Here is a 12,866-nt window from a genome sequence, read left to right as displayed (position 1 = left end):
TTAATTTCAGCCCAAGTTTCCCTTTGTGGTTGTTAAGAAAATCTGAAGAAATTAGTTTTAAAAGTCTTATTAAAATATCAAAGATTTCTCAAAGAGTTCATAAGGTCCAGATATAGTAAGAGAAAGAATCCACATGACAAGCTTGACATTTAAAAACACGTTTTACTAAACAAGACTTAAAACTAAGTTTGAAAGCTGAGTAGATTACAGCAATCAAGCGCAGTAATAAATCTGAGGTAAATATTTGCAAGGGCAAAGACCTTAGTATCTACCTCAGGCTTGAATCTCCATAGTTAGACTCCAGGAGACAAGAGGTAGGACAGAAAGAGCCATGACTTTTCTAAGACTAGGGCACATTTTATAGTGTTTATGTCCTTTCTACTTTTTCCAGTGCTAGAGATCACACTCAGAGCCTTGTCCATGGCAAGCTAGCACTCGAACACTGAGCAATAGTCCCAGCTCTCTCCTATTTTATTTTAGTGGATTAAGCAAACTGTGTCTGCCATAAACACTAAGCGCAGCCAAAATAAATGTCTTTTGGAGGAAGAAATTATCAGACCATTCACTGCGAAGACCTTATCAATAATTCCACTCATATGAAATATACATGTGAGACATACTTTAGTTTCCTAGATCCCTTGAGGTAGGGAATGGGTATCTAATAGTTATGATTAAAAAGTATGGAATACCACAGTGAGATACCAATAATTCATACCCACTACTACGGTTAGTATGATCATTTTTGAAAATAGAATAACAAGATCCAGATAAGAACATACTTACATGACTTCTGGTAACTTAGAATAGTTTGACCACTGATAGCACTTGAAAACATGGAACATTTAATCTATTATATAACTTCAAATTCAGTTCTGGGTTATTATTCCTAGGGAACTGAAATATAAGCTTATGTAAAACCTTGTACACAAATGGTCAAGAGGATTTGTTCACAAAAATGTGAATGTGAATAATCCAAATATAAATGAACTGAATCACAGATAAATTAAGTGTGGTATATCTAAACTATGTAATACTTCTTACTCATATAAAAACTGAAGAGTCAATATGTGTTAACACACGGATGACCCTTGAAAGCTCTGCTATATGAAAGAAGCTACAGCCAAATAGCAACATGTATATTATTGCATGTGTATGAAGTAACCACAATAGATAAATCCAGCACCGTAGAAAATAAGCCAGTGATGACCAGGCCATAGGAAAACCACTCACTTCAGTCCTTGAAAATTTTCCCAATATTGGTGGTATTTGGTTCTTCAGGGAGCGGTGGAAATGTTCTGTAACTAGACAGTGATTTTTGCAAAGTACTAAGAAGACATCAACAACCTTTAAACAATACATTGTAGTGGAGTAAATTCCATCTTAATGAAAATAAAGTGTCAAGGGAAAAAGGACTATGGGTCTTTTCAGTGAAAAATTCAAAAAGACAGACATCACCACAGAGAAAAGGGTTGGAAAAAATATTTTCCAATCAATTGGACTGAAGAAACAGGCTGGTGTGGCTATCCTAATCTCTAACAATATAGACTTCAAGCTACATTCAATCAAAAGTGACAAAGAAAGACATTTTATATTAGTCACAGGAAGAATCCATCAAGAGGAAATCTCAATACTAAACATATATGCCCCAAATATAAGGGCACCCTCATATGTAAAAGAAACACTTCTAAAGCTTAAATCATACATTAAATCCCACATACTAATAGTGGGAGACTTCAACACTCCACTCTCACCACTGGACACTTTATATGCATGGTTGTCTAAAAGCCCAAAAGATGGCAACAGATCTTGTAGAATTGGAACTGCAGGGAGTTCTTAGCTGCCCTATAGGTGATAGAAATCCAATTCCATACTCTGGAAGAGCAGCCAGTTATCTTAGCCACTAAGTCATCTTTTTAGCCCTCCAGTAACTAATTTTCAAAATACTCAATGTCTGTAGACATCAGGGAAATGCAAATTAAAACTGAGATACCACTTCACCCCAGTTAAAGGACTATTAAGAAGAAAAAGCACCACAGATGTTCAAGAGGATATGGGAAAAAGAAGAATGCTCACTCACTGCTGTGGGGGGTGAAAATTGATACAGTTACTGTGGACATTGGCTTGGAAGCACCCCAAAAATTTATAAAGAGAATTACCAAATTATTCAGCTATATACTTCTTGGGAAAATACCCAAAAGATTCCAGGTTCCACCATAGATGTACTTGAATATCCTTGCTTATTGCAGTTACATTCATAATAACTTAGATGTCCATCCACAGATGAGTGACTAATTAAAATGTAGTATATATGCACACAATGTAATATTATCCAGTTACAAATATAAACAGAATCATGAAATTTGCTTTAAGAAAAAGATAGTTCTGGAAAGCAAGAACATTAAGCAAAAAGAAAACAAATTTAGAATGACAAAATGTACATGTTCTTCCTCAATGTGTACAAATGTAGATTATAGCCAGTGTGTGTGTGAAGGTGTGTGTGTGTGTGTGTGTGTGTGTGTGTGTGTGTGTGTGTGTGTAAATAAGACTAAGGGTGAGGAAAGTTTGACAAACCCTGGAAAGGTGACTGAGAGAGAGAGTGATTGTATCAGGTTATGAGGTAGGATCAGGGGTGTCAACACAGGGACAATTGAGTAATGGAAGAGGAAAATTAACAGGGAACAAGGAAGTTCTAAGGCAGGAGTAATGGGTAGCTGGGCTATGGAGAAAATGGGAAGAAGGGAAACCACAAAAATTTACTTTTGAATTATTGAAATGTTTGAAAATATTGTAATGCTATCTAGCATATTATTTGCTAATTAAAAATGAGGAAAAGTCAATGACTGTCACAAAATTGGTGAAAAGAACAAAACTACCTAACATGAATTAAAGTGCTATGGAAATGTTGCTTAAAACATGAACATAGTACATGACAAAAATATTACAATGTCTATCTACAAGCCTCAACTAAAGAAAAAAAGCGAATTCTTTGTGTAGGAGAGAAATTCAACAAAAAACCTTAAATGACAAAATTTAAGAAGTAAGGGAAAGGGAATCTGTAAGAGATTCCATCCCAGCGGGAAAGTTAGGGTGGAGATGGTCAGCATTGTTTGATTTGTTGTTGCTGTTTGTTCTCTCAAGACAGGGTTGAACTATATAGCTCTGGTTGTCCGATACCTCACTGTATAGACTAGGCTGGTCCCTAATGCACAGAGATCAGTCTGCCTCTGCTTCCCAATGCCTGAGATTAAAGACTTGGAGCATTGCACTTGGCTTCATTGTTTGATTGCTTGATCAGACATGTATATAATATTGGTTTACTTCATCAAAAATAGCTGATTTATACAAATATTTCTTATTACAGATTTTTTTTTAAAAAATCTAATATCTCTACTTCTTCATGTCCTTATACATATGTGCATGTCTGTACTTGTATACATATGTGTCCGTACATGAGACGGTGTGTGTAGTAGTAGGAGTGGCAGGCTGCGTCCCCGGCACCCAGCCGCCCACACGGCTAGCTTTACCCGAAATAATTACACAGAAACTGTATTCTTTTAAACACCGCTTGGCCCATTATATCTAGCCTTTTCTCGGCTAACTCTCGCACCTGGACTAGCCCATTTCTAATAATCTGTGTAGCCCACAAGCTGGCTTACCAGTAATGATCTTAACCTGCGTCTGCCTGTAGTAGGAGAATCATGGCGACTCCCTGACTCAGCTTCTTTCTCCCAGCATTCTGTTCTGTTTACTCCACCTACCTATGTTTTAACCTATGAGGGCCAGCCAAGCAGTTTCTTTATTATAATTAACCAATGACCTTCCTCCATCAGGTGTGTATGTGTGCGTGTTTGTAAACGTATGTGCTTTTGAAGGCAGAGATCAATAAGTAGCACTGTTTAACTTGTGTCAGTCCCTGGAGTCCCTGGCCAACAAACACCAGATGTTTGTCCTTCCTGAATCCCTGGCTTTGTGATCACAGGCACAAATACCCCAATATGGCTTTTTATGTGGGTGCTTAGCTTCAGTTGTCCCCTTTGATTTGCTGTCACTTCTACTTACCCTCTTGCTTTACTGGCAGAGGAACTATCTTCTCTTTATATTCTAGCGGGTGAGTCATGGACACAACCAGGTGCTGCAGGCCCAAGGACCTAACAGTTTTCAAAGACATGTTGTATATTTTAGTGACGGTCACTGTGCTATTTGGGTTCTCAGTAAAGTGCTCTTCCCGCATGGACACTAGGACTTGTGAAGGGTAAATGGAGATTCCAGGAGCAGGCTTTCCCACCGCTGAACAGTGAAGGCTGAGGAGATCTTCAGAGCCAGGAACAGGATGGAGTTCAGTTGCTAATTCAGATACAGCTGAGGCAAAGGGAGGGAAACAAATATTAATACAAAGGTGTGTCATTACCAAATTATCTGCTGTTAAAGGATGGTGTTTTCCCAATTTTTTATGACACATGAATGTTAAGACATAACCCTCTTGTATACCTCCCCTTACATGCTGTAAAACTCCTGAAACCTTTTGCTCTGTCCTCTGACTGCTGTCTCAACTTCTATAAAGCTATAAATTATATTGTATACTCCCAGTATTTTACACTCGTATGCATGATAAGGAACTCCGATGTTCTCACTCTACCTGGGACATATTACTTATTTGAAGACTGTGGAAATCTTATTTCCTTTAGACTTCACCTTTCCTTGTTATTCCCTACTGTCTCCTTTTTTTCTTATATCTTCTCTTTGCCTTTGTAACAAACTTCTGATGCTCTTCCTGGGTTTTCTCCACCTAATGGAAGCCTGTGAAGTATAATGTAAGGAAGAAACACTAGGTAATAGCTCCTGCCAGAACACACAAACTCCACTGGCCTCCATCATTTTTCTCCTGTTTAAGTAACTTGGACTCATCAACAATTTTTCTTAATGAAGCTTTCTCTGGACAATGTCCTTAATAACTGTAACTCCACAATGTCTGCCCCCATTATGGGACCCTAGAGAAAGGGTTATATACTTAGGACAGTAAGGCAGGTTTGTCCTCCATGGCTGCCATATGGAAAGGTGTTAAACAGACACCTGTAGCAGGCTTCATCTTCAAATGTCACTTTTTGGATGGTTATGAAGGAGGCATTGGGTTCCAGGATCTTGCAGTGCAGCCTGTTCACATATGGTGGGATAATATTTTCTCCATGTTTATGGCTGTAAGTGCTGATATTTTGAAGCAATGGACCTTGAACTTTCTGCCAGGTGACTTGCTCAACATTTGCCAGACTTGTCAAGTTGCAGAAGATGGTCACATTTCTCCCTAGGACAGCTCTCTCATAATTGTTATGCTTTATCCTCAGTGAAGACTCTGAAATTTGAGGTTCATTGTTAAAAGATATATTCTTCCATCCTTCTGCAGACTATTCAAACAGCTCTCATCTCCCTGCCTTTTTTTTTAAATCTTTATGTTCCTTTATTGGAGCAAGATTCCTGACGTATACAGTGATGTATTTACTAAACAAGAGTCCTGTGCAGAAATTACACACTATCCATCTAGACAGATTTGGTTACACTTTGCCTACTGATGGAGTAGTTCCATTTATAAAGTTTTATACATCAAAAAGCTTTGAATTTGACCAGGCTGTCCATTAATCATCTCTAAAAAAGTGGCATTTAATTTTAGCTCTATTTTACAGCATTAAAAAGCTTATGTATCAGGTAGCTTTCCAAAACATTATTCTCTGCACAATGGCGTTGAGCAGATAAAACTTCTTTATCCACCCAGATTCACAGAGTCTGAGAGCTTTGCTACATACCTGGGACAGTGCACTCCCAACCACCCCAAAGACTGCTGACTCTGAAAGCCCATTTCCTTGGTCAGTTCAAATTGCCAATGAAGACCCGCCAGCAGCTGTCCTTCGTACAGATGGCATTAGAGCAACAGGTCTGTGACATGGTGGGAGCAGGTGCTGCCATATATCCAGGTAACTAAAGGCCCGTTTTTAAAAAATGCCAAATTGAGATAAAAATCATGGGTACAAGTCCATTGCAGCAAACTGTACCCACATCACCCAGTTACGGAGACATTAAGACATGATTCACATCCCTTTAACTCAATCTGCATAGCCCTGAGGTCATCCTGCAAAGTGCGTATCAAAAAATATGAAGTTAGGGAGACAAAGTTTGACATGATGTCATTATGCAGGTCAAACTCGGAAGGTCATGTTGAACATCTGTTCTGATAGAAAAGCATCCGGTCCTTTGTGTACACATTGGTTTTATTGTAACAAAGCAACTTGTACACTTCAACATTTAAAATGAGCATCTTTTCCTTCCAGTGAAAACCAAAAAACTAAAAATAAAAAAAAATTAAAAATAAAGTTACAACAGAGAATGTGAACTCCAAATAAACCCCTACAGGTTCTGCTGATTCTCCCATTGAGTGGTAGGGCTCGAGTCATCGTTAGGAGAGAATTTTATTTTAAAAGTGTCATCTTAAACTGCAAGGATGTCTGTTAAACATCACAATTAAACATGCCAAAGGAGAAGCCATGTTGTCACAATGCCCACTTACCCCCCCAGACACCTCAAACACACCATTGCTGACCTTCTAATCCCCCCTTTTTTTCTTTTTATTAAACAAATGTCATCTTTGATGACTTCTCCTAACTCATCTGCACCTGCATCAGAGTGGTCAGTAAACCAGGTAAAGAAGCTCTCTGGCTCTTCGTGTTGTCTCTTCCTGCTGGCCTTATTCTGTGTTTGACTCGAGCGTTTTGTCAAATCCTTTCCAGATTTCCATTTGATTTCAGTGGACTTTGAGGATGGGTCACCACTCTCATTCAGATAAAATTCTTTGGAGAGAACTTTATTTTCGAAGTAGGGATTTTCATCAAAATAAAAATCTATTCTGTAACCTGATTTAATGTCTTCAAATTCTGTTACTTCAACTCTGGTTAAATAATGCAGAGCCTCTTCGTCTTCCTCCCCAAGCAGTGCAGACACTTGTGGATGGTTGACAAATGTGGTTACCCAAAAATTTGGGATTTTAGCGATCAATTCTGACCTCTTCTGAAAAAACGGTTGGCGGAGTTTATTATATTTTTGTTCTACTTTTAGTATTTCCTCTCTTGCTTGTTCATTAAGTCTGTCTATTTCATTTTGTACTTCGTCAATGTGTTCAATTGCTTCTTGCTGTTCTTTTTCTCCCTTCGGCAGGCCGGGAGAGGCAGACTTGTCCTCCAGTTTCGGGGACAGAGCCGATTTGGGTTTCTTGGACTGAGGCAGAAGCGCAGATTGCCGTTTCGGGGCCATGACACGAGGGAAGTGGCTAGAGGCTGGAGGCCAGCTGCAGAGAGGAGGAAGAAACTCGCAGGAACTTCATCTCCCTGTCTTATGATTACCATTTTCATTGCCTCTTCTGCTCAATAAAAAAAATGAGGCATGTGTGACAACATATTCCTGATGGAGGAAGGAGGATTGTGCATTCAAAACGAACCTATGATACATAGTTGAGACTATGTCTCAGTAAAAAGGGAAAGTTCTGGAGATTGTATGTATATTATCAGTGTTAATGCTTTCCTGGCACATTCAGGGTCCTGCATTGGATCCTCAGAAGTAGGAGAGAGAAAGGCAGAGACAGACAGACACAGAGACAAGTGACAAGAGACAGACACCAAGACAATGATAAGAAAAAGAACTGCGTATGTTCTTCAACATTGAATATTTAGTTTCTGAATTGGTTTCTGGCACATATTACCTAATACATACTTATTAATGATAAAAATTAAGAATTATAAAGTAGCAATATATACATATATATACTTATCAGACATATTTGTGTGTAAATGACACATACACACACACACATATATGATCAAGCCTGTATCATATTACTAATGTATATGTCTACACATGTATCATAAAGTAATCATTATTCCACACCTGTCTGGATTGCTCATGTACTTACTTAAGAAAATTCATCATCAAGAAAATGCAGGTTAAACTGAGTACTACATATGCACCAGATATTTACAATGAAAGGCAAACAATGTCAACTTTGAGAATGTACAGAAACAATACATCTCACACACAGTGCTGAAACAAATGAAAATTCTGGTGTTTACTTAGTAGAAATTCTTGGAGTTATCTAATCACTGAACATCAGCATTCTCTATAAGAAATGTTTACTTATAATTTAAATATCATAGAAGTGCATACATGTGTTCTCCAAAAACATAACGATATTCATAGAAACATTATTCGTTATGATCAAAACCAAAATCAAATTAAGAATGGATTTTGTACCACATCACAGTGGATGATCCCACACTTATAGGTATGGGAGCAGGACACATTGGCCTCAGGAGGATATGGAGTTGGAGTGGGGAAGTAAAGGTGGAACTGAGAGGAGTTTGAGCAGTGAGGGATAAATATGATCAAAATATATTATATAAACTTACCAGATAATTGATAAAATATTATGTTAAATAGAGTAGATTGCATAAATAAATTATAGTACTGCACAAAGAAACTCATTCAAAAATGAGATTTAATAAACTATAGTTTCTCTAAAATTTTGGATAAATCCTACCAATATATTAAGAAGCAGAAAGAAATAAATAGATGCTAAGTGACCATGCATTATTATTAAAGTTATCAACAGATAAATCCATAAGGTGATGAACTAGGATAAGAATGTGGGAGTTCAAATAAGATTGGCCTCCATAGGCTCATATATTTGAATGTCTGGTCCTCAGGGAGTCAGACTACTTGAGAGGAATTAGGAAGGGTGGCTTTCTAAGAATAAATGTGGCCCTCATTTAGAAAGTGTGTCAATGAAGGTGCTATTTGAGCTATTAAAAGTTCAAGCCAGGTTCAGTGTCTGTCTCTTCCCGCTGCCTGTGGATCTGGATCTAGAGCTCTCAGCTACCATGTCGGTTTACATGCTAATTTTTTTTAATAAGAATGGCCTAGGTCATGGTATCATTCATAACAATAGAACAGTGATTAAGTCAGAAGTAGGTACCAGAAACCAGGATATTACTATAACAGGCCTAACTATCCTGCTTGTGGACATAATATAGACTTGGGGATTTGGACTAGAGAAACATTTGGATGTTTCAAGCATGGTTTAATGAGACAAAGTAGCTGAAAAGCAGTAGGGCTTAGAGCAATGTATAGTATGATGGTCTGGATTATGAAGTTTTAGAGTAGAAGAATATTAGGAAGTGACCTAATAGTTGTTCTTGTGATATTTTGGCAAAGAATCTGGCTGCTCTTTTTCTCTTTTCCTGAAAATTTGACATAAGCTAAATTGAAGAGTTTAAGAATCCTGGCATTGGCAGAGGAGATTTCAAGAGACCCTACTGTTGACTCTGTTATATGGTTTGTGGTAATCACTCTTATGCAGATCTGTAATGAAAAGGAGGAAGCTGAAAAAGAAAAAGTACAAATGTAGAGTTTGAGGAGAAAAGGAGCACTATGGATTATAAGAAAGTTAAGTTTTGTAATCAAGAAAGTAAAAAAAAATTCAAAGAAAAGTCTGATGCTAAATAGATTTAATGGAGTCAAAACCAATAGGCAGGACCTAATGTAGCCAAGTTTCAAACTGTAGAAAACAATTAAAGAAAAATTTAATCAGTGAAGGAGAACATCAACAATAGAAAACTAGTAGAAATACATTTGAACAAGGGGGGCAAGTTCCAACCCCAGAAAACATGGTATTTTTTGTTTGTTTGTTTTGTTTTTGCTACCACTGAATTAGGAAGACATCTCTTAAAGGAGCTGCAGCAGGCTGCCAGCAAGCAAAGGTCATCTTAAAAAAAATGCAGTTAAACTTCATTTTTTAAGTGTGTAGAATTCCTTTCCAAACTCTCTCAGGTTTTATGTGGATTTAGCTGGCACATACTAGAGCACCAATTTGTTGTTAGAGGTCACTTGTTCATTCCCAGCTGCTCAGACTCCCAAAATAGCCACACAGAAACTATATTAATTAAATCACTGCTCAACCTATTAGCTCTAGTTTCTTATTGGCTAGCTCTTACATCTTAATTTAACCCATTTCTATTAATCTGTTTATCACTACATAGCTGTGGCTTATTGGTAAGGTTCTGGCTCATTTGTCCCCAGCAGCTACGACATGATGTCTTCTTAACTCTGCCTTCTTTCTCCCAGCACTCAGTTTAGTTTTTCCCACCTATTTCTATTCTGCCTTGTGCAGGCCCAAGACAGATTCTTTATTAACCAATAGTGTCCACAGCATACAGAAGGGAATCCTACATCACAAAGTAATAAAATCAACCTTAAATTTGTATCAATAGACCAAAATCCATACTAATATAAATCCATAGTAATGTAAACAATGTATCTATATATCATACCCTCATTTCTGTTCTGTTTTATTTTTAGAAATTGGCTATACCCATTAACTATTTATAACCAACCACTTTAAAATAAAAATAAACATTTACAAACAATCATTTTGGGAATTTGGGCATAATGTTTCCAAACTGCGTCCTGCTGTTTGTTGGGTGAAGTACATGGAAAGTTCACAGAGACCTTTCAGGGGGTTTTGTTCTATCAAACCACTTTATCCTAGAAGGAATCCACAGGTTCATCCTCTGTGGAAGCAAAAACAGAATGTCTTTTCCAAAGTAACATATCCTTAGACTCAAATTTTGAAATCAATAAACTATTAAAATATATATCTTGGTTTAGCTTAGTAGCCCCAGAACCAAATGTCTCTCTGTAGTCAAAACATTCAAAGAAAACACAAGCATAATAACATACAGTACCAAGACTCTGTGTATTTTCCATCTTTACATGGCTTTTTTTTCTGTTTCTTTTACTTTTATTTTTTCTTTTTAGTTTTTTGAGACAGGGTTTTTTTTAAAAATAAAATAAAGTCTTTAAAGAGACAGAGTAAAGTTGTAAAAAGTAATAGGAATAAAGAAAAATAAGTCAAACAAATATAGACTATACACAAAGAGTCTGGATTATGTATATAATTGTGTTCTTTGAACTTTTTGACTATAGAAACTTGATTCTGGGGACTGCTAAGATAAACCAACATATATACTTTAAAGGTATCTTGAGTTCAAAACATGGGTCTGAGGATATGTTGCTTTGGAAAAGAATTTCTGCTTTTGTTTCCACAGAAGATGAGAACCTGTGGATTAATTTCAGACTAATGTGGTTTGATGGACCAAGACCCCTGACAGGTTTCTGTGAGCACCCCCAAAATACTTTACCCAACAAAAAGAAGGAAGCAGTTTGGAGAGAACTATGCCCATATTCCAAATATTGTTTACAAGTGTTTGTTTACATTTAAAGGAAGCTATGCTGTAGAGATGGATACTTAGCATTAGCATGGATCTTGGTTTATTGATACAAATTTAAGGTCAATTTTGTTGTATGTATATATCTCCTCTTGATTAAAGTATAGTGTTTTTGCAGCTCATTTGAAAATGTAATGCATAATTAAGAAATATAGATTAATAGATAATCATCTATAATAGTCAAGCTTATAGTCATGTCAGTTAGGTTTTCTAGAAATATAGAGATATATTTCAGTTACATAGATATTCTTCAAACCTTTCAAAGACTAACAGAATATGGCATTCAAAATGTTTTAAGAACTTAGGACTTTTCATGACAGTGAGATACATCTGCTCCTAGCAGCACCAATCTACTTTAAGAGGACAATGGGCATCAAAGAGGCTCTTCATGGAGTTTACTAGCCATTTGGGCAGGAAACTACTCTTGCCTAGATTGTGTGAAGTTATGCTGTATGAACTGAACATGCAGGACCCAAAGAGAAATGACTGCTGAACTTGCTTAAATCTGAGATGGTCCTTCAGGGTTCCTGATTTATGAAAGAGTCTGCCAGACATTCTGTAGGACACAGAAAAAAGTGAATGACAAATTGCCAATATAGGCAAAACTGCCTTTGAAATTTCCTCCTTCATGGAAAAGTCTGATAGATGCTATAGGCCGGTAGGCTGAAGATAGATGCTCCAATATTACAGAAGAACTTTGGGTGACTATCCAGGTAGTGGATATCTCTGTCAATTATAGAGTATTGGAAGTTGCTTACAATGCACATCCTATTTATTTAAGTAATATTATATCCTTCTTGAGTCTTTGATGGAATTGGAGAATAGACAGTTATAATTATAGTTTTCTTTAGTTATGATAAAAGATAAAGTAGATGTAGATATTATAACTGTAATTTTTTCTTGATACCTGTTTTGTTATATGTAATTTAACTATGTTAAAGTTAAAATCTTCCTTTTTATTTAGAAAGAAAATGGGATGTGATGTGGGATTCTCCTCTGCATGCTGTGAATAGCATTGATTAATAAAGAAACTGTCTTGGGCCTGTGCAGGGTAGAATAGGCGTAGGTGGGGAAAACTAAACTGAATGCTGGGAGAAAGAAGGCAGAGTCAGGGAGACGCCATGTAGGTGCTGCAGGGGACAGATGAACCTCAATTTTGCCAATAAATAAAGATGTAAGAGCTAGCCAATAAGTAGCTAGAGCTAATAGGCCAAGCAGTGATTCAAATATTATAGTTTCTATATGGTTATTTTGGGAGTCTGTGCAGCTGGTAATAAACAAGTGGCCTTTCACAACAACACTATATATATATATATATATATATATATATATATATATATATATATATACATATATACATATATTTCTATCCTTTATTTATTTAGTTATTGCATTTATGCAGTTCATCTAAAAATGTAATGTACAATTAAAAAATACAGATTAATAGATAGTCATCTATAATAATCAAACTTTTAGTCATGTTAGTTAGGTTTTCTAGATAGGGAGGGACATATTTTGTTAGATAGATACCCTTCAAAACTTCGAAGA

At 36.6% G+C, this 12,866-nt stretch overlaps 2 protein-coding genes across 2 annotated transcripts; both read right to left on the bottom strand.

Moving 5' to 3' along the window:
• Positions 1-4,051: 4,051 nt before the first annotated feature.
• Positions 4,052-10,272, bottom strand: LOC121461609 (OX-2 membrane glycoprotein-like; the record flags this gene model as incomplete). The annotated part of the gene is made up of 3 exons (XM_041672704.1): positions 4,052-4,359; positions 5,009-5,359; positions 10,263-10,272. Coding segments are annotated over 3 exons (669 nt in total), but the record flags the coding sequence as incomplete, so codon positions are not given.
• Positions 6,550-7,293, bottom strand: LOC121462038 (protein SET-like). Its single transcript, XM_041673463.1, has one exon. The coding sequence runs from the start codon at positions 7,291-7,293 to the stop codon at positions 6,550-6,552; it is 744 nt and encodes a 247-aa protein (XP_041529397.1).
• Positions 10,273-12,866: the final 2,594 nt, after the last annotated feature.

Source organism: Microtus oregoni, unplaced genomic scaffold, assembly GCF_018167655.1.
Source record: "Microtus oregoni isolate MIOR12 unplaced genomic scaffold, Mior012 000023F_ref0000262, whole genome shotgun sequence".
Lineage (NCBI taxonomy): Eukaryota > Metazoa > Chordata > Mammalia > Rodentia > Cricetidae > Microtus > Microtus oregoni.
The sequence above is the reverse complement of the archived record's forward strand: the minus strand, read 5'-3'. Positions and strand labels throughout refer to the sequence as shown.

What these genes read in the sequence shown, in the direction of transcription:
- LOC121462038 (XM_041673463.1), bottom strand. Translation starts at nt 7,293, where the DNA reads ATGGCCCCGAAACGGCAATCTGCGCTTCTGCCTCAGTCCAAGAAACCC.